The sequence below is a fragment of the Rhinoderma darwinii genome, chromosome 3 (genome assembly GCF_050947455.1).
Source record: "Rhinoderma darwinii isolate aRhiDar2 chromosome 3, aRhiDar2.hap1, whole genome shotgun sequence".
NCBI lineage: Eukaryota > Metazoa > Chordata > Amphibia > Anura > Rhinodermatidae > Rhinoderma > Rhinoderma darwinii.
In genome coordinates this window covers 171,761,040-171,787,718 of record NC_134689.1, presented here as the reverse complement: position 1 = coordinate 171,787,718, position 26,679 = coordinate 171,761,040, and the positions used below count along the sequence as shown (strand labels likewise).

The 26,679-nt window shown below is 45.2% G+C and overlaps 1 protein-coding gene across 1 annotated transcript in view; it reads right to left on the bottom strand.

Annotated features, from left to right (window-relative positions):
• The window catches only part of ADAMTS20 (ADAM metallopeptidase with thrombospondin type 1 motif 20), a 411,884-nt gene that overhangs the window by 226,573 nt on the left and 158,632 nt on the right, over positions 1-26,679 (bottom strand). The window contains exon 9 of the mRNA XM_075855030.1: positions 22,613-22,759. Coding sequence (XP_075711145.1) covers positions 22,613-22,759 — 147 coding nt within the window. The remainder of the gene's footprint in view (positions 1-22,612; positions 22,760-26,679) is intronic.

Here is a 26,679-nt window from a genome sequence, read left to right as displayed (position 1 = left end):
CCAGGAAGGGGAAGGCCCAAACATATCTGCTGGAAGCGAGGGTGCCCGCATTATACCAGGACAACACTTCCCAGCAAATTCCCCAAACGGCAAAGGTGCGGAGTGTAGACCAAAAGGGGGATAAGAAAGGACACCATTTATCAGTGCGACACTGGCCTGTGCATAAAGGATTGCTTCACATAATAACAAATATCTATAGATTATTTTATTGTTTTTTTTACCCCATTATTATACCACCTGACTATGCCCCTGATGTACTCTGCGCAGCTTACATGTACCCCCACATTATAAACTGAAATACCAGTAAAACTCCAAACAAAACTACGACCAAGCAAAATCTACGCTTCAAAAGCCAAATGGTGCTCCCTCCCTTTTGAGCCCTACAGCGTGCCCAAACAGCAGTTTACTGCACATATATGGCATTGCCATACCCGGGAGAACCCTTTTAACAATTTTTGGGGTGTGTGTCTCCAGTGGCATAAGCTGGGCATGACATAATTGCCACTGAAATGGCATATCTGGGGAAAAACCTAAATTTTTACTTTGCAGCATCCGCAGCGCAATCATTTATGGAAAAGACCTGTGGGGTGAAAATGCTCACTACACCCCTTAATAAATGCTTTGAGGGGTGTAGTTTCCAAAATGGGGTCACTTCTCAATGGTTTCTTTTATTATTTCACGTTGGAGCCTCTGCAATTGTGAACCAATACTTTGTAAGTCGCCAAATTAGGTCTCAATTTTGCAGGGTACTCTTTCACTCCTGAGCCCTATCGAATGTCCAGGCAAAAGATTAGTGCCCCATGTAGGGTGATTCTAAAACCGGGAAACACAGCATAATAATTAGAGAGCTGTCTTGTTATGGTGGCACAAGCTGAGCACCACATATTGGCATATCTGTGGAAAAAAATCCCATTTTCACTCTGCAACATCGAGTGCACACTAATTTCAGCAAAACACCTGCGGGGTTAACATGCTCACTACACCCCCAAGAGAATACCTTGAGGGGTGTAGTTTCCAAAATCGGGTCACTTCTGGGGGGTTTCCACTGTTTTGGTCCCACAGGAGCTTTGCAAATGCTACATAGCGACTAGAAACCAATCCAGCAAAATCTGTACTCGGAAAGCAAAATGGCGCTTCTTCCATTCTGAGCCCTGCCGTGTGCCCATAAAGCAGTTTAAGACCACATATGGGGTATTGCCGTACTCTGGAGACATCGCTTTACAAATGTTGTGGTGCTTTTTCTTATTTTTTTGGGGAGAAAATAGCAATTAGACCTACCGGTAATTGTATTTCCAGGAATCCATCATGACAGCACTACAGGAGGTTGCCCTCTTGACCTCTGTAGGGACAGGAAGACAGAGAGGTTAAAAGGCCCCTCCCACCACCCACTTGCCAGTGTTTTTCAATTACTACACCAGGATGGATGCAACCCTATTTTATTTCTAGGGATAATAACTGACATGTTAAATGCACAAATCAGAATTCAATAAGGGAGGGATGTAATGGTGCTGTCATGATGGATTCCTGGAAATACAATTACCGGTAGGTCTAATTGCTATTTTCCAGTACATCCCTCATGACAGCACTACAGGAGCAATACCAGATTATAATGCTCAGGGCGGGACTATGGATTGAAGGACTTTCCGTCCAAAACTTAAATCCGTATCGGACAGCACATCGAGTCTATAATGTTTGTAAAACGTATGATGGCTTGACCAAGTGGCAGCTCTGCAGATTTGGTCCATAGAGGCTTCTCTTCTTTACTGCCCTTGTTGAATGGGCTCTGATGCCTTGTGGGGCACATAGTCCTTGGGACTTGTAGGCTTCTTGTATGGTGGTTTTTACCCATCTCGCTAGAGAGCCTTTTGAGGCTTTCTTTCCTCTATTCTTTCCTCCAAACAGGACAAATAGATTTTTATCTTGTCTCCAGGAGGAGGTTCTATCCAGATACTGAAGAATTGTTCGCCTGACATCCAGGCAATGGAATTTTTCTTCTTGTTGGTCTTTTGGATCTGGATAAAAGGAAGGTAGAATTATTTCTTGTTCTCTATGGAAAGCGGTAGATACCTTTGGGATAAATGAGGTATCCAGCTTTAGGATGATCTTATCCTCTTGTACTTTTAGGTACGGTTCTATGATTGACAGAGACTGGATTTCTCCAATCCTTCTTGCTGAAGTAATAGCGACTAAGAATGCAGCTTTTAGAGTTAAAAAATGCATACTAATTTCGTCGAGCGGCTCAAAGGGGGGCTCACAAAGAGTTGTTAACACCACATTCAAATCCCAGGTAGGAACTGACTTCTTTAGGGAAGGTTTCAGTTTATAGACCGCTTGGGTGAATCTTCTGATCCACCGATGTTCAGCCAGAGGAGTGTTAAAAAAATTACCTAAGGCTGAAATCTGTACTTTTAAGGTACTAGGGCTAAGTCCTTTTTGAATCCCGATTGTAAAAAATCTAGGATTTTCGCAATGTTGGGAGAAAAGGGATCTGGTCCTGGGATTCCATGCCAGGAACAGAATTTCTTCCAAATCCTTTGATAGATTTTAGAGGTAACTTCTTTATGACTTGATAAGATAGTTGAAATTACCTCGTCTGACAGACCGTGGTTCCTCAAGATCTGCCTTTCAGGATCCAGGCTGACAATTTCAGAGTCTCTATTCCCTGGAAGAATAAGGGACCCTGGGAGAGAAGATTCTCCTTGACTGGGAGCATGATAGGATCTTCCAACGCTAGGTATTGTACGATTGGAAACCAACTTCTTTTCGGCCAATAGGGAAGAATAATGATGAGCTTTGTCAAATCTTCCTGGATTTTTCTTAACACCATTGGTATTAGAGGAAACGGAGGAAAGGCATAGGCCAGATCCATGTCCGAGTGATGGGACAATGCATCTACTCCCAATCGGTTGTCTCTGAGATTTAGGGAGAAAAATGTCTCTACTTGAGTGTTTTTCCTCGTGGCAAATAGGTCTATTTGTGGATAACCCCAATTTCGGGTTAGGGACCGAAAGACTTCCTTGTTTGGGAACATTCTCCTGGGTCTACTTTTTCCCGACTCAGGAAATCTGCTGATGGACTGCCGTGACTGATAGGACGTTTTCTTCTGCCCAACTGAAAATTTGTGCAGAGAGGGCCTGAAGAAGAATGTGTCTTGTTCCCCCTTGATGGCGAAGAAAGGACACCGCTGTCGTGTTGTCCGATAAAATTCTTATATGCTTCCCTTTTATGGTGGGTGAAGCTCTTATAAGTGTCTCCCATACAGCTCTTAGTTCTTTGAAGTTTGAGGACATCATCTTCACTTGACCAGTCCATGTGCCCTGAAAGTGTTGGTCTTGGATTACTGACCCCCAGCCGTGTTTGCTGGCATCTGTTGTAATCACTACATAAGGAGAAGTTCTCCAGGGGACTCCCTTGTCTATGTTGTTTGTGCAGAGCCACCACAGGAGGGATGATTTCACCGTCTCGGAAATTTGAATTTTTAAATTCAGGGAGTTTTGTTTTCGATCCCACCGGGACAAGATCAGATTCTGTAAGGGTCTGGAGTGAAATTGGCTCCATGGAATAGATTGGATGCAAGACGTCATCATTCTCAATATCCGCATACATTCCCTTATGGAACAGGTGTCTTTCCGCCAAAATTTTCTTACTTCTGCCAGTAGGAGTATTTGTTTCTCTCTTGGGAGGAAGGAATGTTGAAGGGAGGAGTCCAGCAGTACTCCTAAGAAGACCTTCTGTTTCTGGGGAGGAAGACTCGACTTCTGAAAGTTGATTATCCATCCCAATTCTTGTAGGAGGGAAAGAACCTGTGACCGATGACTGACTAAGATAGCCGGAGTATCTGCTGTCAACAAGAAGTCGTCTAGATATGGGATAATTACTATACCTTGACTTCTTATGAATGCCATGATCTCTGCCATAATTTTTGTAAAAATTCTGGGGGCGGAGGAAAGGCCAAAGGGGAGGCAGACAAACTGGAAGTGGAGAATGGAAGGACCGTCCTGAATTGCGAATCTGAGGAATCTCTGGATAGGAACGTGATAATACGCATCCTTTAAATCGATCGTACACATTGATGCCTCTTCCCTTATTAGAGGAATAGTCGATCTGATAGACTCCATCTTGAATTTCCGAAAATTCACCCATTTGTTTAGGACCTTCAGGTTGATTATGGTCCTGTAGGAACCGTTTGGTTTTTTGACCAAGAAGATTTTCGAATAGTGGCCCTTGCATATCTCGTTGTGGGGAACTGGGGAAATGGCTCTCAATCTGAGTAGTTTCTGGACGTCCTGGATAAGTATCTGATGAAGATCTTTTGCTTGGTAATGGGTTATTAGGAATTTCTCTGGAGGAATGGAGGAAAATTCTATTTTGTATCCTTCTTCTATTATCTTTAGAACCCAGGGGTTCTGGGTTATTCTCGACCATTCGTGATAAAATTGTAGGAGTCTTCCCCCCACACTCTTGGCGTCATTGCTTTGAGGGCTGGAATGAATTATTTGGGTTAAGGAGATATCCTCGACCCCTTTTTCCTTTGGGGTAACTCCAGCGACCGGACTTCCCTTTCCCGCTGTAGTTCTGTGAAGTAGGATCCCTCTGTTGGCGAAATCTTCCAAATTGAGGGGGTTTTTTTGGTTTCTCTTCAGGAAACCCCTTTTTCCTATCAGTTGCACTCTCCAGTATGTTATCAAGGAGAGGACCGAACATCAGAGACCCTGTAAATGGGATAGAACACAACTTGTTTTTGGACTTAGTATCTCCTGACCACATTTTGAGCCATAATGCTCTTCTAGCAGAATTTGAGAGAGCCCCATTCCTGGCAGCAAATCTAATAGATTCCGCTGAAGCGTCTACTAAGAATCCGGTTGCCATTTTTAGTAACGGTAGAGATTCTAGTAGCTCTTGTCGTGATGTCTTCATCATCAAATGGGTCTCTAGCTGGTTTAGCCATATGAACATTGCTCTTGCTACTGATGTGGCCGCGATATTAGTTGAGATCAAGGCAGAGGAAGATTCCCACGCTCTTTTCAGTAGTCCGTCTGCCTTTCGGTCCATGGCGTCCCTCAACTGAGAGGAATCTTCAAAAGGGATTGCGGTTTTTTTAGCAACCCTGGCGACTGGGACATCTACTTTTGGGATTTCATCCCAAGGCTTAGTGTCTTCTGGATCAAAGAAAAGTCTGTTCTTAAAATCTCTTGAAATGAAGAGCCTTTTTTCTGAATCTTCCCATTCAGTTGTCACCATTCTTTTAAGATTTTCGTTTACCGGAAAAACCCTTGTTTTCTTTTCCGCTATGGTATGTGGTTGGTCCTCTTCGGGAATATCCATAGTTTCCCGTATTGCTTGAATTAAGGTATCCGCCATCTCGGAAGAGAAGAAATTTTTTTTCTCTTGAGTGGAAGAAGTTCAAGGTAAGAGTTCGTCTCTTTCTTCTAACTCATCTTCCGATAGGTAATAGCACTCCTGCTCAGAGTCCGACCCCTGAGAAGGAGGCCAATATTTTTGATCCACTTCAATCTGTGGTCTTTTTGCCCGGGAGTGTGAGGGAGTTTCTTGCGGAGGGGCGAGGGAGGCTACTGACTGACCCACTTCCTCACGAATCATAGTCCTAAGTTCGGACATGAACGTTGGTTGTTCCTCCTTTAGTATTTTGGCAATACAATCCTGACACAATTGTTTTTTATGGGACTCTGGCAATTTTTTTGCACAAGTCGCACATTTTTTAACCTTCTTTTTATCAGTTTGTCTCTGAGAGAAATCTTTTTCCTAGAGAAAACAGAAGGTAGGTAAAGTATGGCGTACATACATAAGGGGTCATACCCTTCCCCAAGGGTGAGACTCACGTGACCCTGGGACATATCTGGAGTTCCATCAGGACGAGGAAGTTCCATATCGCGACAGGTAACAGGCAATGCAATGTGCAATCCACAAAAAATAAATCCAAGTTAGAGTTATCAGCTCTAACTACATACCTGTGCGTGTCCCTTTAAATGCGGGCGTTTTGAATTTCCCGCCTTCCAAGATGGCCGCGGACCGGAAGTAGCCCGACGTCATATCCGGTCGGCTATTCGTCCAGCGTGTACCTGGAGTGCAGCCGCCATAGCCGGCGCTAAGGCTTGCTATGCGGTGCAGCGAGGATCCCTGCCGGTGCGTCCATGCCTATGGAGCTGCCGGTCCCCGCCTGGTCCGCGGTCCGGCCGAAGCCTGCTTGGGAAACCCCAGCCCCCACACACTACCAGAACCCTGCCTAGGATTCCTCCGGTAGGTGTCTTAGGGAGGGAGCTAAGGGACCCGTCGTATGAGGGGTGTTAGCCTGGGCTTTAGGGGGAAGAGAAGGGGGAGTGCACGGACCCCCCGATCTTGCCCCCTGCCCGAGTTTCTTTCCTGCACTAATACAGGAGCGACGCTCTCTGCTCCTGACCCTTGTGGGGACAGGAAGAACACTGGCAAGTGGGTGGTGGGAGGGGCCTTTTAACCTCTCTGTCTTCCTGTCCCTACAGAGGTCAAGAGGGCAACCTCCTGTAGTGCTGTCATGAGGGATATACTGGAATATAAAAAAATTTTGCGCTAAAGCTATGTCTTATTGAAGAAAAAGGATTGTTTTTATTTTCACTGCCCAATTCTAATAAAATCTATGAAACATGTGTGTTGTCAAAATCCTCACTACACCCCTAGATGAATTCCTCAAGGGGTATAGTTTCCTAAATGGAGTCACTTTTTGGGCGTTTTCACTATTTTTGTCCCTCAGCGCTTTGCAAATGCGACATGGTCTCTGCAAACTATTCCTGCTAAATTTGAGCTTCAAAAGCCAAATGGCGCTCTTTCCCTTCTAAGCCCTGCTGTGTGTCTAAACAGCCGTTTATGACCACATGTGGGGTATTGTTTTACTCGGGAGAAATTACTTTACAAATGTTGCATGCTTTTTCTCCTTTACTCCTTTAGCTAAACCTACATTTTCATTGAAAGAATGTAAATTTAAATTTTCACGGCCTACTTCCAATAATTTCTGCAAAAAATTTGTGTGGTCAAAATGCTCACTATACCCCTACATAATTTCCTCAAGGGGTGTAGTTTCCAAAATAGGGCCATCTGCTGGAGTAAACGCTAGTTCCGGCGTATGGCGTCATACGCCGGAACTAGCGTTTACTCCAACACTGGGAAACAAGTGCTATGAGGAATCCCTGCCACTGCAGAAGAACGAAACTTCAAAACAGCTCCAACTTAATCCGTGCCTCCTGTCAAGGAGGTTATCTGGCCTTATCTCCCCTGAAGAATTCTGGCCACAAGGAAACGCGTAGGGAGCAGGCAAGGATTGATTGCCTAATTATAAGAAAGAAACAAGTGAGGTTTCTCAGTCCCCAGTCATAGGAACGGAACAGGACTTTAACAAACTAGGGAAAGGGTAGGAGCGGTCATTACCCCACAGATATTAACATCTATCCTTCTGGGAAAAAGATAACTCACACGCATTGAAATAATTTGGAGCACCATTTACACTCTGCAAAAAATGTTAATATCATCAATATAAAATTGACGTTTTATTGCATGGAGCATTATATCTCCTTCATGATAAGGAAGATTTTTTTGTTGTAAACAGTCTTGTCCTAGTGTGTCATTTGTTTTGCACACTTTTTAAAACATGTTACGAGTAAAGGTTACATTCCACCCGTATTTACGGGCACGTTTTCGCTGCAAAATTGCACTGCACTAATCGGCAGCCCTTCTCTCTCTCAGTGCAGGATAAGGCTGGGTTCACACGTGCACGTCCGTTACGGCTGAAATTACGGAGCTGTTTTCAGGAGAAAACAGCTCCTGAATTTCAGACGTAATGGCATGTGCAGGCGTTTTTCGCAGCGTCCATTACTGACGTAATTGGAGCTGTTTTTCTATGGAGTCAATGGAAAACGGCTCGAATTACGTCCCAAGAAGGGACATGCACTTCTTTGACACGGGCGTCTTTTTTACGTGCCGTCTTTTAACAGTGGCACGTAAAAAAAATCACCGTCGGTACAGTACATCATAAAACCCATTCTAATGAATGGGCAGATGTTTGCCGGCGCTTCGGCGCCGTATTTTCGGACGTAATTCGAGGTTAAAACGCCCGAATTACGTACGTAAATAGGTCGTGTGAACCCAGCCTAAAGAGAAGGGACAGCCCTTTCCGCAGTAAAAGTAAAAAAAATTCATACTTACCCGGCTGTTGTCTTGGTGACACGTCCCTCTTTCGACATCCAGCCCGACCTCCCTGGATTACGCGTCAGTCTATGTGACCGCTGCAGCCTGTGATTGGCTGCAGCCGTCACATGGGCTGTAACGTCATCCCAGGAGGCCGGACTGGAGGAAGAAGCAGGGAGTTCTGGGTAAGTATGAACGTCTTTTTTTTTTTACAGGTTGATCTATATTGTGATCGGTAGCCACTGTCCAGGGTGCTGAAAGAGTTACTTCCGATCGTTTAACTCTTTCAGCACCCTGGACAGTCACTATCCACTGACGTCGCCTAGCAACGCTCCCGTAATTACGGGTGCACACACGTAGTCACCCGTAATTACGGAAGCCCCATAGACTTCTATGGGCCCGCCTGTGCCGTAATTACGGCCTAAAATAGGACATGTTATATATTTTTCAACGGCCCGGTAACCTTCCCGTAAGCATACGGGGAGGTGCCCGTGGCCAATAGAAGTTTATGGGCCCGTAATTACGGGACGTAATTACGGCCCGTGATTACGGACGTTTTTACGTTCGTGTGCATGGGGCCTTAGGACCCATGCACACGACTGTATTTTTTCCCACCCGTAAATACTGGCCGTAAATACGGGTCCTTTGTCACATGTTTTTAACCCGTATTTAACCCATATGTACGGACCCGTGCCCATAAATACGGGTCCGTTGTCATCCGTATTCCACCCGTATTTACGGACCCGTAAAAAAAGGAGGGCTGGAAATTATGTCACAATCATGTCCAAACCCCTTAATAGGGACACATTATCGCCAGACACCATTTTCTCTGCTTCAGTTTATTCAAAAATTGAAATCCCCTGATGTCGCCTAGAAACGCTCCCGTAATGACGGGTGCTCACACGTAGCCACCCGTAATTACGGGAGCCCCATAGACTTCTATGGGCCTGCCCGTGCCGTAATTACGGCCTGAAATAGGACATGTTCTATATTTTTCAATGGCCGGGCCGTACGCAAACGGAAGGTACCCGTGGCCAATAGATGTCTATGTCCGTAATTACAGGCGTTTTTTACGGTCGTGTGCATGGGGCCTTATTGGGGGTTTCTAATATATGAGGCCCTAAAAGCCACTTCACAACTGAACTGGTCCCTGAAAAAATAGCCTATTGAAATTTTCTTGAAAATGTGAGAAATTGCTGCTAAAGTTCTAAGCCTTGTAACGTCCTAGAAAAATAAAAGGATGTTCAAAAAAAACTATGCCAATCTAAAGTAGACATATGGGGGATGTTAATTAGCAAAAATTTTGTGTCTTATAACCGCCTAACTTACAAGCAGATACATTAAAATGTAGAAAAATGCAATTTTTTTCACAATTAAATACTAAATGTACCAAGCAAATTTTGCCAGTAACATAAAGTCCATTGTGTCACGAGAAAACAATCTCAGAATCACTTGGATAGGTAAAAGCATTCCGAAGTTATTACCACATAAATTGAAACTTGCCAGATTTGAAAAATAAGGCTCTGTCAGGAATGTTAAAAGTGGCCAAAGCGGGAAACGGGTTAAGGAACTGGCTGTACTGCTGGTCTGTCTTTGCAGAGATTGCTACCACTAAGGCTGGGTTCACACACCCTATTTACGGACGTAATTCGGGCGTTTTAACCTGGAATTACGTCCGAAAATACGGCTCCAATGCGCCGGCAAACATCTGCCCATTCATTTGAATGGGCTTTACGATGTTCTGTGCCGATGGTCATTTTGTTTACGCGCCGTTGTCAAAAGACGGCGCGTAAAAAAGACGCCCGCGTCAAAGAAGTGCCTGTCACTTCTTGGGACGTAATTGGAGCCGTTATCCATTGACTCCATAGAAGAACAGCTCCAATTACGTCCGTAATGGACGCTGCGAAAAACGCCTGCACTTGCCTTTACGTCTGAAATTCCGGAGCTGTTTTCTCCTGAAAACAGCTCCGTAATTTCAGGCGTATCGAACGTGTACGTGTGAACATACCCTAACTCTAGATAAAAAAAACAACTTACCTGAACAGCTCTGTTCATTAAAGTCTGCTATTACCTCCCTGTGTCGGCTGAGGACCACTGGGAGATAATAATACCATGTGTCTACATAATGTACCAACATTACACTATTTCCCTGGCAGACTGCAGTGGCTTAATGGCTGCTGAGTGTAAAAGACCGGTCCACACCTCACTCCTGTGTCATCTGCGGCAAGGATAGCAGGCTAGGCTATATATTTTTAACCCTCATTCATTAAAGGGGTATTCTCAGAAGCAAAAATGATCACCTATCGACAGGATAGGTGATCATTTTCTGATTGCTAGGGTTCCCATAGCTGCGACCCCCACTGATCGTAAAAACGGGGGTCCCGAACCGCCAGAGGTCGAGGATGCGCCTGTCACTTCATTCAACGTTTATGTTAAAGATGGAAACAGCCAACCATCTCTCCCTTCAATGTCCTACTCACTGCGGTTGAGCAGTGAGGAGGAACAGGTGGTTCGGGACCCCCTGTACTAGTGATCGGTGGGCGTACCAGCGGTAGGGACCCCAGCAATTAGAAAATTCTCACATATCCTGGTACAACCCCTTTAAGAAAAAGACAGCTTTCCTTTGTTTAAAAAAAGGCTCCCTCCATCCTTCTAGCAACCGCTGACCAGAGGGTCGCTCCACATAAACACTGCAGCGACACTCAGGTTTGTACATGGCCCCCTTAGGGTATGTGCACACACAAAATCAAAAACGTCTGAAAATACGGAGCTGTTTTCAAGGGAAAACAACTCCTGATTTTCAGACGTTTTTTAAGCCACTCGCGATTTTCACTGCGTTTTTACGGCCGTTTTTGGAGCTGTTTTTCTATAGAGTCAATGAAAAACGTCTCAAGTAGTGACATGCACTTCTTTTTGCGGGCGTCTTTTTACGTGGCGTTTTTGGAAAACGAGGCGTATAAAAAACCTGCGGTTTTTTTGAGGCATAAATGCCCCGAAATATGCCCGTAAGCGCCACAGTAGCGTTTATATAGAGCGGGGCATTCGAAATTCTAATTATTCTTAATGAACAAGAGGGCTAAATAAACACCATATAGCCTGGAGAATCATGGCGCGCTGGAGATATGCACCCACTAGCAGCAGCGTCACAAGTCTGCTGTGAAGGCATCAATTTAATGATTCTGTCCAAAAACAGAATTGTGAGGCGTCCAATTTGAGAATTAATCAAACTGATTAAATTAATCTCCCAGCCCTACTTTTTACTGGTCTCTCTTTCACCTTGTAAGTGCTTTTAAACAGTACCTACCTATATTTTTGTGTATATTTTGGCTTGTTTAAAAGTACGGTAATGCATTATCAGACAATGTCATGTAATTTAAACCAGGATTTTAATACAAACATATATTTTTTTTAATTTGCTGATTTTTCTTAATATGGTTTATTTTGTTATGTGATCCATATAAAAAAAATCTGAATAATTCCAGGTTTCTCACTGCCACAGAAACTGAAGCACACAAAATAGGCTGACATTTCCTATTTTCTTCAACTTACTTTTCGGCATTCCTGTGTAGACAACGAAATGGTCAGCAGATTAATCTTATTATTATTAGAGGGCAAGTTAATGCAAGCTCTATTATATTGCTGGAGGACTAGGTAATGCAGGATACCACTTTACACACGGAATTTCCTTTGTCACACTGTAATCCTTCTCTTACTGGGGACTAGTCTATTGTATTAGTCTATTGACTCTTTTCTGACTATTAATCCCTCATTTAAACTGCCATAAAGCACGCATAAAGTGCCTCGAATTTGGCAGCCCCAGGGAAGTTTTTTTTTTTTTTTTTTTAAAACAGCAACAACATTTCAAGAAAATAATAAAACATTAGTTGTCTTCTACATATTTAAATTTAAAGAAGACCTCTAGTGGAAACACAACATTCCATGTCTGCATTCCCCACTTGACTGTATTACACACTCTACACTTCTTTTATGTATACTGTACTTACTTTTTGAGCTGCTGCCTTGTCTGCGCTTTAAAAAAAAAAAAAAAAACCTCCAGCTTGATTCTTAGATTTCCTCAGCTTTCTCTTCCTTTCTGCTTTGCTATCAATCCCATGTAGAGTCAGTACAGCATCACATGACAAGCTAAAGACCATACCATTTCTGCATGCTGGGGGTCAATGTGATTATCGTTCTCTCTATATTCTCCTAAATAAGCTGAGAAACCAAGAATACAGACAGGGAGGCTGCACTATATTCTTCTACGTTACACCTGTGTGACAGGAACCTGTCTTAGTATCAGTGGTAGCTGATGATATAAGTCCCCCCCCCCCCCTGTACAAAACTAGTGTGGCACAGGAACTGCTGAAGACTGTGATGGGTAACACATAGACCTCCATAGACTCAAGTAGAGAAATTGTGTCACAGAGCCTGATTCACACTGCTGCTAAGCAACCATCCCAGTCTGATATTTAGAGATAGAAGCAGCAAGAAAAAATAACAGATGAGAGACTGACACATGGAATACCATAATGGTACACATGGGAAAGTTTAGCTATGGCAAGAGTGTCCCTTTAATTAATTAATCTAAAATTAAATACATAATATGTTGGGCATAGAGTGAGTTTGAAACTTTTTATTTTTTATTTTTTTTTATTTACCTCGACAGAAAGGGGATTTGTCTCTACCTAAGATCAAATATTATTGTATTGCTGCTGAAATTCAATACTTGATTATAAAGGAAACATTTTGTTTTGTTTGAAGGTTTATTTTAAGAATAGAGAGTGTGGGTAATCTTCAAAAAATGTTTTTAAGTTTTAGAATCATGACAATTAGGCACTTAGCACTTTAAGAAATACACATTATGTTATGCACTTAATAAAGTATGCCATTGGATTAAGAATTTGTATGGATTTTTCAGGGCTAGTTCATAATTACATATTTGGAATAATATAATTATAATAATAAAGAATTTTGGAAAACAGAAGACACTGTTAGGTGAAAAAAAGGTGATGTTGGGTTGTTGTCGCAGCTGTTTGTTCATGGTAAAATTAGAGGTTTTGAGAGTATAAGAGCAGAGTTTGATATACCTCAGAATTGATTTTTATTACTATCAAATATGCCATGGTTATATTAAATCAATTGATAAACAGGTGTTCAGAGTAGACAGCAGTGTGAAAGTTATTAGTCGGTACAGCTTTAAGGAAAAAGGCTGTCTAAGTGCTATAAAGCGCTTACAAGACATAATGTAGCCAAATTTATGTTTAAGATTTACCAACAATGGATTAAAGATATTAGAGATATTGAGATAATAAAGGTGGGATCATTTTTAGAAATACTCCCAAGGTGTCTCTAATCATAAATTATTCAATTTAATATACTTCATAGGTTATACTTTTCCTAAAGTTTTTGTTTAAAATTGGTAGACAAGAGGATTGTAGCAGTCCATGCTGTCCAAAATTGGATGCGTCTTTTTTTCCACATTTTCTGGAAATGCCCCAATATTTAATCTTACTGACAACAAGTGTATGATTTAATTGGTAAAATATATTTATTGGAGGTGGATCTCTATCCTACTAGGGAAACACTTGGGGATTTAACAGATGTTAAGTGTTCCACTGCAACTAGAAATATAATGAGAAAAAAAATAGTTTATTAATAATAAGAGCTTGGTTATGCAATAAAGTACCGGGTATTGAACAATTCACTATATTAACGAGACGAATAATGGAGTTTGGAAAAATATAGTACTTAAAGAGGCTCTGTCACCACATTATAAGTGTCCTATCTCCTACATAAGGAGATCGGCGCTGTAATGTAGGTGACAACAGTGCTTTTATTTTAAAAAAAACGATCTATTTTCACTACGTTATTAGCGATTTTAGCTTTATGCTAATGCATTACTCAATGGACAACTGGGTGTGTTTTACTATTGACCAAGTGGGCGCTGTACAGAGGAGTGTATGACGCTAACTAATCATCATCATACACTTCTCTCCATTCATTTAGTCAGCGCATAGGGATCCTTTTAGATCAGTATGAGCTGTATTATACGAACACATTAACACTAAAGTGTTTAGACAGTGAATAGACATTCCACGGGATGTCTATTCACAATCCCTGCACTTCGTTACATTTTTCTGTGGTAGTTTCTGCAGAGCAAGCGTAATCTCGCGGGATTACGCTGTAGATGACAGGTTACAGCGAGATTACGCTTGCTCTGCTGTAACTACCACAGAAACTGTAATGACAGGGATAGGGAAACAGACAAGTGAGCCCTAATCTACCCGCCACTCAGTCCCTGCCTACTTGCAACGACCCGCCCTAGGCGACGGGGTACAACTGGGCGACGGTCCCTACACTCAGTAAGTGCACGACAGACAACCAGACAAGGAAACACAGAACAAAGGGAAACGGGGCAGTTGCCCACGGCAACACCGTGAGCAACAAGAGTGTTGAACGAGCCGAGTCAAACCAGGAGTGTACGAGGTACCAAACGCAGAGCAGAAGAGTAGTCAGTGAGCCAGGGTCATATGAAGCAGGGTCAAATAGTACAGAAGCTGCAGCAGGGCCAGGAAACCAGCAGAGAAGAATCACAATCAAAGGAGGAACAGGAAAGGCAGGTATAAATAGACAGAGGGCGGGAGCTAGCTCCGTCTGGCCAGGCTGTGATAGGTTCTCCCACTCCTAAGCCTGCCACCCTGAGTGGTGGAAGATGGAGTCAGTCTCACAGACATAGAAGCAGGTGCAGACTGATTATCTATGGGCGTTAACCCCGAAGCTGTGCCTGGCTGATCCTTTACAGTACCCCCCCTTTTATGAGGGGCCACCGGACCCTTTCTAAGTGGACCTGGTTTACTGGGGAAACGAAGGTGAAACCTCCTGACCAATATCCCAGCGTGAACATCCCGAGCGGTGAGAACAGGGACCGGAGGTTTCCTCGATGGAGCCAAGGACGGGGAGCAACGTTTAAGGAGGGAGGCATGGAACACGTCGTGTACTCGAAAAGATGGGGGCAACTCCAGTCGGAAGGAGACAGGATTGAGGACTTCAATGACCTTGTACGGCCCTATAAACCGGGGAGCAAACTTCTTGGACGGGACCTTAAGGCGCAAATTTTTAGACGATAGCCACACCAGATCCCCGACCATAAACAAGGGGTTAGCAGAACGTTTTCTATCTGCCTGAGTTTTTTGTATGCTCTCGGACGCCTCTAGGTTCTTCTGAACCTAAGCCCAGACTGTGCACAGTTCTCGATGAACGACCTCTACCTCGGGATTGTTGGAGCTACCAGGTAAAACGGAAGAGAACCGTGGATTAAACCCAAAATCACAGAAAAAGGGGGAGACCCCTGACGAGTTACTGACCCGGTTATTAAGGGAAAATTCGGCGAGGGGAATAAATGAGACCCAATCATATTGACAGTCAGAGATAAAACACCTTAAATATTGTTCTAGAGACTGATTAGTCCTCTCAGTTTGGCCATTAGTTTCAGGATGGAAGGCAGAGGAGAAGGACAGATCAATCTCCAACTTTTTACAGAAGGCTCTCCAAAACAATGAAACAAATTGTACCCCTCTATCAGAAACAATATTGACAGGGACCCCATGGAGACGCAGGATGTGTTTGACAAACAAGGTAGCTAACGTCTTAGCATTGGGTCATTTTTTGAGGGGCACAAAGTGGCACATCTTACTGAAGCGGTCTACTACAACCCACACCACCGACTTGCCTTGAGATGGAGGCAAATCGGTGATAAAATCCATGGAGATATGACTCCAAGGTCTCTGGGGAATGGGCAAAGAACATAGTAAGCCCACTGGTCGGGACTTGGGAGTCTTGGACCTAGCACAAACTTCACAAGCGGCGACGTAGGCCTTAACGTCTTTAGGCAACCCAGGCCACCAATAGTTTCTGGCAATGAGGTGCTTGGTACCCAGGATGCCTGGATGGCCAGATAGTGCAGAGTCATGATTTTCCCTAAGTACCCTTAGCCGGAATTGCAGGGGAACAAACAGCTTGTTCTCAGGAAGGCTCCCGGGAGCTGAACCTTGATCAGCCGCAATTTCAGAGACTCAATCAGAATCAATAGCGGAAATGATTATACCTGGAGGCAAAATACAAGCATGATCTTCCTCCGAAGGAGGGCTGGCCATGAAGCTACGCGACAGTGCATCAGCCTTAATATTTTTAGACCCAGCCCTATAGGTAACCAAAAAATAGAATCTGGTAAAAAATAACGCCCATCGAGCTTGTCTCGGGTTTAGCCTCCGGGCCGATTCTAGGAAAACCAGATTCTTGTGGTCGGTAAGGACCGTTACCTGGTGCCTAGCCCCCTTCAGGAAGTGGCGCCACTCTTTAAATGCCCATTTAATGGCTAAGAGTTTGCGGTTGCCAATATCATAGTTACTCTCAGTGGGCGAAAACTTCCTGGAAAAGTAGGCACAGGGACGGAGATGGGTGAGGGACCTGGTACCCTGGGACAAGACAGCCCCCACTCCCACCTCGGACGCGTCAACCTCCACGATAAATGGCTCCATTTGGTTGGGCTGAACCAACACCGGGGCCGAAATAAAGCACTTCTTAAGGGCCTCAAAAGCCTGGACAGCCTGAGGAGGCCAGTGGAGGAGATCAGCACCCTTGCGAGTGAGGTCCGTAAGAGGCTTAGCGATGACCGAGAAGTTAGCAATAAATCTCCTGTAATAATTAGCGAACCCCAAGAAGCACTGTAACGCCTTCAGGGAGGCAGGTTGGACCCATTCCGCCACAGCCTGGACCTTGGCGGGGTCCATGCGGAATTCATGAGGAGTGAGGATTTGACCCAAAAATGGTATCTCCTGCACCCCAAACACACATTTTTCGGTCTTCGCAAACAGTTTGTTTTCCCGAAGGACCTGGAGCACCTTCCTGACATGCTCAATGTGGGAGGACCAGTCCTTGGAAAACACAAGTATGTCATCAAGGTACACTACAAGAAATGCCCCCAAATAATCTCTTAAAATCTCATTTATGAAATTCTGGAAGACCGCGGGAGCATTACACAACCCAAAGGGCATGACGAGGTATTCGAAATGACCTTCGGGCGTGTTAAACGCAGTCTTCCACTCATCCCCCTCTTTGATGCGGATAAGGTTATACGCACCCCGTAGATCAAACTTAGAGAGCCATTGGGCCCCCTGAACCTGATTAAAGAGATCAGGAATCAAAGGAAGGGGATACTGGTTCCTTACAGTGACCTTATTCAAGTTACGGTAGTCAATGCATGGCCTAAGACCACCATCCTTCTTCCCCACGAAGAAGAAGCCAGCACCTACCGGAGAAGTAGAGGGGCGAATGTAACCCTTGGCCAGGCATTCCTGGATATACTCTCTCATGGCTTCACGTTCGGGACAAGAGAGATTAAATATCCTACACTTAGGGAGTTTAGCTCCTGGTACCAAATCGATAGCGCAATCGTATTCTCTATGAGGAGGTAACACTTCGGAGGCCTCCTTAGAGAAAACATCAGCGAAGTCCTGAACAAACTCAGGTAGCGTGTTCACCTCCTCAGGGGGAGAAATAGAATTAACAGAAAAACATGACGTCAAGCATTCATTACCCCATTTGGTAAGCTCCCCAGTATTCCAGTCAAACGTGGGATTATGCAACTGCAACCAGGGAAGGCCTAAAACCAAATCGGACGATAATCCCTGCATCAACAGTACAGAGCACTGCTCCAAATGCATGGAGCCAACAAGGAGTTCAAAAACAGGGGTATGCTGTGTAAAATAACCATTAGCAAGAGGAGTGGAGTCAATACCCACTACCGGGACAGGTTTAGGCAAATCAATCAAAGGCATAGCTAGAGACATAGCAAATTCCACAGACATGATATTAGCAGACGACCCTGAATCCACGAAGGCACTGCCGGTAGCAGACCTACCACCAAAAGAGACCTGAAAGGGAAGGAAGATTTTATTACGTTTCATATTTACGGGAAATACCTGTGCGCCCAAGTGACCTCCCCGATGATCACTTAGGCGCGGAAGTTTTCCGGCTGCATATTCTTACGCCTAGGACAGGTGTTCACTTGACGCTTGTCATCCCCACAATAGAAGCAGAGACCATTCTTCCTGCGGAACTCTCGTTTGGTGGTCGGTCTGCCACCGGCAGTGCCTTCGTTGATTCCGGCTCATCTGCTAATATCATGTCTGTGGAATTTGCTATGTCTCTAAAGATGCCTTTTATTGATTTGCCTAATCCTGTCCCGGTAGTGGGTATCGACTCCACTCCTCTTGCTAATGGTTATTTTACTCAGCATACTCCTGTTTTTGAACTCCTTGTTGGCTCCATGCATTTGGAGCAGTGCTCTGTACTGTTGATGCAGGGATTATAGTCCGATCTGGTATTAGGTCTTCCCTGGTTACAGTTGCATAATCCCACGTTTGATTGGAATACTGGGGATCTCACCAAATGGGGTAGTGAATGCCTGACGTCATGTCTTTTGGTTAACTCTATTTCTCCCCGTGAGGAGGTAAACACGCTACCTGAGTTTGTTCAGGACTTCGCTGATGTTTTCTCTAAGGAAGGCCTCCGAGGTGTTGCCCCCTCATAGAGATTACGATTGCGCTATTGATTTGGTACCAGGTGCTAAGCTTCCTAAGGGTAGGATATTTAATCTTTCATGTCCTGAACGTGAAGCCATGAGGGAATATATCCAAGAATGCCTGGCCAAGGGTTTCATTCGCCCCTCTACTTCTCCTGTAGGTGCTGGCTTCTTCTTCGTGGGGAAGAAGGATGGTGGTCTTAGGCCGTGCATTGACTATCGTAACTTGAATAAGGTCACCGTAAGGAACCAGTATCCCCTTCCTTTGATTCCGGATCTTTTTAATCAGGTTCAGGAAGCCCAATGGTTCTCTAAGTTTGATCTACGGGGGGCGTATACCCTTTTCCGCATCAAAGAGGGGGATGAGTGGAAGACTGCGTTCAACACGCCCGAAGGTCATTTCGAATACCTGGTCATGCCCTTTGGGTTGTGTAATGCCCCTGCTGTCTTCCAGAATTTTATTAATGAAATTCTGAGAGATTACCTGGGAATTTTTCTTGTAGTGTACCTTGATGACATACTGGTGTTTTCCAAGGATTGGTCCTCCCACGTGGAGCATGTCAGGAAGGTGCTCCAGGTCCTCCGGGAAAATAATCTGTTTGCGAAAACCGAAAAATGTGTGTTTGGGGTACAGGAGATACCATTTTTGGGTCAAATCCTCACTCCTCATGAATTCCGCATGGACCCTGCCAAGGTTCAGGCTGTGGCGGAATGGGTCCAACCTGCCTCCCTGAAGGCGCTACAGTGTTTTTTGGGGTTCGCTAACTATTACAGGAGATTTATTGTCAACTTCTCGGTCGTCGCTAAGCCTCTTACGGACCTCACTCGCAAGGGTGCTGATGTCCTCCACTGGCCTCCTGAGGCCGTCCAGGCTTTTGAGACCCTCAAGAAGTGCTTTATCTCGGCCCCGGTGCTGGTTCAGCCCAACCAAATGGAGCCATTTATCGTGGAGGTTGACGCGTCCGAGGTGGGAGTGGGGGCTGTCTTGTCCCAGGGTACCAGGTCCCTCACCCATCTTCGTCCCTGTGCCTACTTCTCCAGGAAGTTTTCGCCCACTGAGAGTAACTATGATATTGGCAACCGCAAACTCTTAGCCATTAAATGGGCATTTGAAGAGTGGTGCCACTTCCTGGAGGGGGCTAGGCACCAGGTAACGGTCCTTACCGACCACAAGAATCTGGTTTTCCTAGAATCGGCCCGGAGGCTAAACCCGAGACAAGCTCGATGGGCGTTATTTTTTACCAGATTCTATTTTTTGGTTACCTATAGGGCTGGGTCCAAAAATATTAAGGCTGATGCACTGTCGCGTGGCTTCATGGCCAATCCTCCTTCGGAGAAGGATCCTGCTTGTATTTTACCCCCTGGTATAATCGTTTCTGCCACTGATTCTGATTTAGTCTGATATTGCGGCTGATCAAGGTTCAGCTCCCGGGAACCTCACTGTGGACAAGTTGTTAGTCCCCCTGCAATACCGGCTAAGGGTACCTAGGGAAAACCATGACTCCGCACTATCTGGTCATCCTGGCATCTTGGGTACCAAACACCTCATTACCAGAAACTATTGGTGGCCTGGGTTGCCTAAAGACGTTAGGGCTTACGTCGCCGCTTGTGAGGTTTGTGCTAGGTCTAAGACCCCCAGGTCCCGACCTGCGGGCTTACTACGTTCTTTGCCCATTCCCCAGAGACCTTGGACCCATATCTCCATGGATTTTATCACCGATTTGCCTCCATCTCAAGGCAAGTCAGTGGTGTGGGTGGTAGTAGACCGCTTCAGCAAGATGTGCCACTTTGTGCCCCTTAAGAAACTACCTAACGCCAAGACGTTAGCTTCTTTGTTTGTTAAACACATTCTACGTCTCCATGGGGTCCCAGTCAATATAGTTTCTGACCGAGGGGTACAATTTGTTTCATTATTTTGGAGAGCCTTTTGTAAAAAGTTGGAGATTGATCTGTCCTTCTCCTCCGCCTTCCATCCCGAAACTAATGGCCAAACGGAGAGGACTAATCAATCCCTGGAACAATATTTAAGGTGTTTCATCTCTGTCAATTTGATTGGGTCTCATTCATTCCCCTCGCCGAATTTTCCCTGAATAACCGGGTCAGTAACTCGCCAGGGGTCTCCCCGTTTTTCTGTAATTTCGGGTTTAATCCACGGTTCTCCTCCGTTTCTCCTGGTAGTTCCAATAATCCCGAGGTAGAGGTCGTTCATCGGGAACTGTGCACTGTCTGGGCCCAGGTTCAGAAGAACCTAGAGGCGTCCCAGAGCGTACAAAAAATTCAGGCTGATAGAAGACGTTCTGCTAACCCCCGGTTTGTCGTCGGGGATTTGGTGTGGTTGTCGTCTAGGAACTTGCGCCTTAAGGTCCCGTCCAGGAAGTTTGCTCCCCGATTTATTGGGCCTTATAAGGTCATTGAAGTCCTCAACCCTGTATCCTTCCGTCTGGAGCTGCCCCCATCCTTTCGCATACACGACGTCTTTCATGCCTCCCTCGTTAAACGCTGCTCCCCGTCCTGGTCCCCCTCGAGGAAACCTCCTGTTCCCATTCTCACCCCTGAGGGGGTGGAATTCGAGGTGGCCAAGATTGTGGACAGTAGGATGATCCAGGGCTCCCTCCAGTACCTGGTCCATTGGAGAGGATACGGGCCGGAGGAGAGGACTTGGGTACCTGCTCGAGATGTTCACGCTAGGGTATTGGTCAGGAGGTTCCATCTTCTCTTCCCCACTAAACCAGGTCCTTTTAGTAAGGGTCCGGTGGCCCCTCATAAAAGGGGGGGGGTACTGTAAAGGATCTGCCAGGCACTACGTCTGTGGATACTCCCAGGATTAATCAATCGACACCTGAGGCCGGACCTCTTAGACTGACTCCGGCTCCCACCAATCAGGGTGGCAGGCTCAGGAGTGGGAGAGCCTATCGCGGCCTGGTCAGTCGGAGTTAGCTCCGCCCCCTGTCCATTTATACCTGCCGTTTTCTCTTCCTCATTGCTTGTGATTCTTCCTTTTTTCCTGGCTCTGCTACAGCCTTGCTCCAGCCTGCTACTGCCTTGCTTCAGCCTTGCTACAGTTGCCGCTTATCCTGCTTCGCTCTGACCCCGGCTTGCTTCCTGCTTCTTGCTCTGCGTTCGTATACTTTGTGACATCCTGATTCTGACTGCTCGTTGACCACTCTGGTTTCCTCACGGTGTTCCGTGGGCTACTGCCCCTTCCCTTGCTTGTTCCCTGTTTGTATTCCCTAGCACTTAGTCAGCGTAGGGACCGCCGCCAAGTTGTACCCCGTCGCCTAGGGCGGGTCGTTGCAAGTAGGCAGGGACAGGGCGGTGGGTATATTAGGGCTCACTTATCCCCTTCCCCTTCTTCCTGCCATAACACTCATTGGCATAAAGCTAAAATCACTAATAAAGTGGTGAAAATAGATCGGTTTTTTAAATAAAAAGCACTGCTGTCATCTACATTATAGCGCCGATATCCTTATGTAGGAGATAGGGCACTTATAATGTGGGGACAGAGCCTCTTTAAGGAGAAACTGGGCCAAAAATGTAACAGACAATGGAGTTACTTGCCTTGGGCCTCCACTCTCTTGGTTAATTTTAGAACATGAACCTTTTATTCTTATTATTACATAACTAAGGAAAATTGCAACCAAGTGAAAACTACACAGAATCTAAACTAAATGTTATCTTCAATCTGGTTACTTGTCAATATGGGCCTAATTATGTAAAATAACTTAGTAGAACTTACAAGAGAATAGAAATAGAAATTTGTAAAATAAACTACTCACAAACAAGACGTTGCAACAAAGAAAAAGCAAAATTCCAAAAAGGAATAAGTACTGTTAGAATATGATAAGTGAAATGACTCACTCTAGGAACTCTGTGATATATTTCTGACTGCATTTAGACCAGGTCCACGGGCTTGTGTCATAGCTTAAAACTGCTGACATCACATGAAATTCATTTTTAATTCCTATGTCTTTGCACTTTGAGCTGTCATCATGAGGCATGTTGAATCTAGAAAGCAAGTAACAAGAATAAATAATACATAATGAAATGCAATTTTGCAAGACAATAAACACTTTGGTCTCGTTCACATGTAGCGGAATTGCTGCAGATCTTCGATCCAGATTTGCGAGCAAAAAATCTGCAGCATATTACAGTAGCAGCAAAGTGGATTCGATTTTAAAAAAATCGCATCAACGCACCGCAAAAAAACTTTTGTGCAGAAATTTACCTGCGATACAAATTTTTAAATCTGCAGCATGCCAATGAATGTTGTGGAAAGTTTTCATATTTGTCACAGATTTTCCCCATTGAGTTCAACGAGGAAGTCAAAATCCGCTACAAATAGTAGGAAGTAGAAAAAAAACACCTTTCCACTTTAAAATAAAAAAAACCACAATAATAACATCACCTGGTGCTCCCATTGCGTTGCGCCCCTGCTCCCCCAGCCAGTTTCCTGGGATGATGCCAATAAGGGCTATCCTTAGGTTAGATGGTGCCCCGTGCAAAGTTTTCTGTCGGCGCACACCCCAACATAAAAAAATGCCCATAAAAAAGTATAATGCCCCCTTTAGTGCCCCCCACACAGTTTAATGCCCCTTTAGTTCCCCCCACAGTATAATGCCCCCATACAGTTTAATGCCCCCATATCTGCCCCATACAGTATAATAATATTTAATAATATAAAATATTATAACCCCTTTAAGGACACAGTATTTTGTCCTCTAAGTGTACCCACACAATATAATGCCCCCTAAGTGCCACACACAGTATTTTGCCCCTGTAGTGCCCCTACACAGTATAATGTCCCCTTACTGGCCCTCACACAGTATAATGCCATCTTAGTGCCCCCCCCCCCCATAGTATAATGTCCCCCTTCCCCTCCCCTGGGTGCCACATAGCCTTCCCCTTTTAGATAGTTCCCCCTGTAGATTGTGCCATACAGCCCCTTCTAGATATTTACAGCTCCCCACCTCCCCCTTGTAGACAGCGCCATACAGCCCCCACCTCCCCTTTGTAGACAGCGCCATACAGCCTCCCACCTCCCCCTTTAAGACAGTGCCATACAGTCCCACCACTTCCCACTTGCAGACAGTGCCATACAGCTCCCACCACCCCCTTGTAGACAGTGCCCCGTAACAAATAAAAAAAAACGTTACTCACCTAGGCCCTGTTCACGCGACGAACAGAGCTGCCTTACAATGCCGACGGGATCCTTGCGTAGGCCGCGTGATCCAGTGACATCTTCACGAATGGCCTGTAGCCTAGTAAATGGCAGAGCAGGGAGATACCTCCCTGCGTTGCCATAGTGCTCAATAGTATCTGCATCCTGATGACACAGATACTATGGAATGTGGCGTCGCTACCACTGTAGTAGTCTTAGCGGCGCCACCGGGCATGGCGGGCCTGTCCCGGTAGGCAGCACGGGCCCCCGTATTCCGTCGGCCCCATAGCAGCCACTCTGGCTGCTACAGCGGTAGTTAAGCTGAGAGCAGAGAAGGAGTGCCTGGGCGGAAAGGCAGCTGCAGAGTCGCCGGGCCCGGGGGCTTCAGAAACACAAGCTGGGGAAGGGAGCCAGCACAGCGCCCCCCCCCCCCCCCTTTACGTGCTGGAGTGATGCGCCCTGTGCAATGGCACAGGTCGCACAACCCAAAGGCCGGCCCTGACGCCAATCACAGGTTCCAGCGGCCATAATGGATAAAATGCAATGCACTGCACAGAGAACCAGGGAAGCAGGGCCACGTTGCTACAGGAGTGCCAGGGGAAGTGAGTATGGTGTTTTACTATCCCCTCTGTGCAATCCATAGCAGTAAATGGGGGCTGAAAATCAACACAGACTTAAACACGATTGCCTTTGGAATCTAGATCAAATTTGCTGCAGAATTTTCAGCATCATATCGACTTGTGTAAACATACCCTAATAAAAGTGATAAAGACATCACTATTTGAATTCAGACAAATAAATAGATGAAAATCTGCAATTTAAAATTTTAAACCAACAACTACATATTAATACATTTCTTGAAGATTGGCTTATCTTTAAAACTTAAAGTGGATTTGTCAGATTTTTATGTTGCCCTATCTGAGGGCAGCAATAGTAGTGACATGCATGCTAATTTCCAAGGTCTGTCACTTATTCGTTATTGTACAGTAGTTTCTGGGAACTTACATCTTATATTTGCGGAACGCGGCCAGCACTGCAGGCCTCGGGGTTCAATGATATGCATGATATTTACGCTACGCCAGCCCTCCAGCCATTGATTGACACATTTCTCCCTTTTACCGTGCATAGGGAGAAATGTGCCAATCAGCGGGGCAGGGGGAAGAAGAGGGAGCGTGAATATCATTGGACTCCAGCGCAAATATAAGATGTACATTTTCATAAACTACTGTATATTAAGCCCTTAATAACCATGCCTGAAAAGTCATAATGAGCTGCTAACTTTTTTATTTGTTGCCTCTTTGCCTTTCAGCAGCCATAACTTTTTTTTTTTTTTTCACTGACGTGGCTATATGAGGCCTTGTTTTATGCAGAATTTTTTTACTGTGTAAGATATGTAATTTATTTTTGTGGCATGACTAAAAAACTATTTTTGCAATTTTTTTTTTATTTATATTTTTTTTATCCCGTTCACGTTCCACGCTAAATAACCTGTTAAATTGATTCTTGAGGATTTTATGGCCATGTAGATACCTTGTATGTGTAAAATTTTTGTTTTCATGTATTTTATAGGCAATAAAATATATTTTATGCTAAATAATGACAGACAGCAGACATACTGAACAAACAGTGCTAGGGTCCTTTCTAGGTCTCCAGGGCTGACTACAGAGGGTTCCACCAGGCTCCTATCGCATCACCGGGTTTCCGGTGACATGATCAAAGAGGGGAGTCTCCTTGGATCATGCCGCGGTCACGGACATGGCGATTAAAGGGTTAAACAGCTGGGGTCTGCGTTTTTCCAGTCCCAGCTGTATTCACTAGGCTTCTTTAAGTACAGGAGCTATAAGTAAAATCCATTTTTGTTAAATTCATTAAGGGAAGCAGAACTATGGGTATAGGCCCTTGCCCCTAGGAGGCTAACACTAGGTAGGAATGAGTCTTGGCTCCACCCAGGCAGGCCATTCCCTTCCCACAGACACTGGTTTAATCAGTTTGTACAGAAGCAGTGGGTAAGGACAAAAAACAAATAACATGTCCACGATTCCGTCTTAAACAACGCCATGAATTTGTTGTGTATGTGTTAGGGATCTGCCAGGTACTACGTCTAGGTATACTCCTGGGATTAATCAATCCACACCTGAGGCCAGACCTGTTCGACTGACACCATCTCCCACCAACCAGGGTGGCAGGCTCAGGAGTGGGAGAGCCTATCGCGGCCTGGTCAGTCAGAGTTAGCTCCGCCCCCTGTCCTTTATTACCTGCCGTGTTCTCTTCCTCAGTGCTTGTAATTCTTCTGGATTCCTGGCCTCACTGCTGCTTGCTCCAGCCTGCTTCTGCCGTGCTTCTGCCTTGCTGCAGTTCCGCTTAACCTGCTTTGCTTTGCCCCTGGCTTGCTTCCTTCTCCGTGCTCACTTTGGTATACTCCACTTCATCCTGGTCCTGACTACTCATTCACCGCTCCGTTTCCTCGCGGCGTTCCGTGGCTACTGCCCCTTCCCTTGCGTGTTCCCTGTTTGTTCTCCCGTGCACTTAGACAGCGTAGGGACCGCCGCCCAGTTGTACCCCGTCGCCTAGGGCGGGTCGTTGCAAGTAGGCAGGGACAGGGCGGTGGGTAGATTAGGGCTCACTTTCCCTTCACCTCCTTCCTGCCATAAATAATTACAAGCCCCTACCTAGTCTACCATTTCTCCTACGCTGACGCTATCATGGACCCCCTTGAGACCCTCACCCAGCAGATGCCGGGCCTCTCCCTATAGGTCCAGGCCCTGGC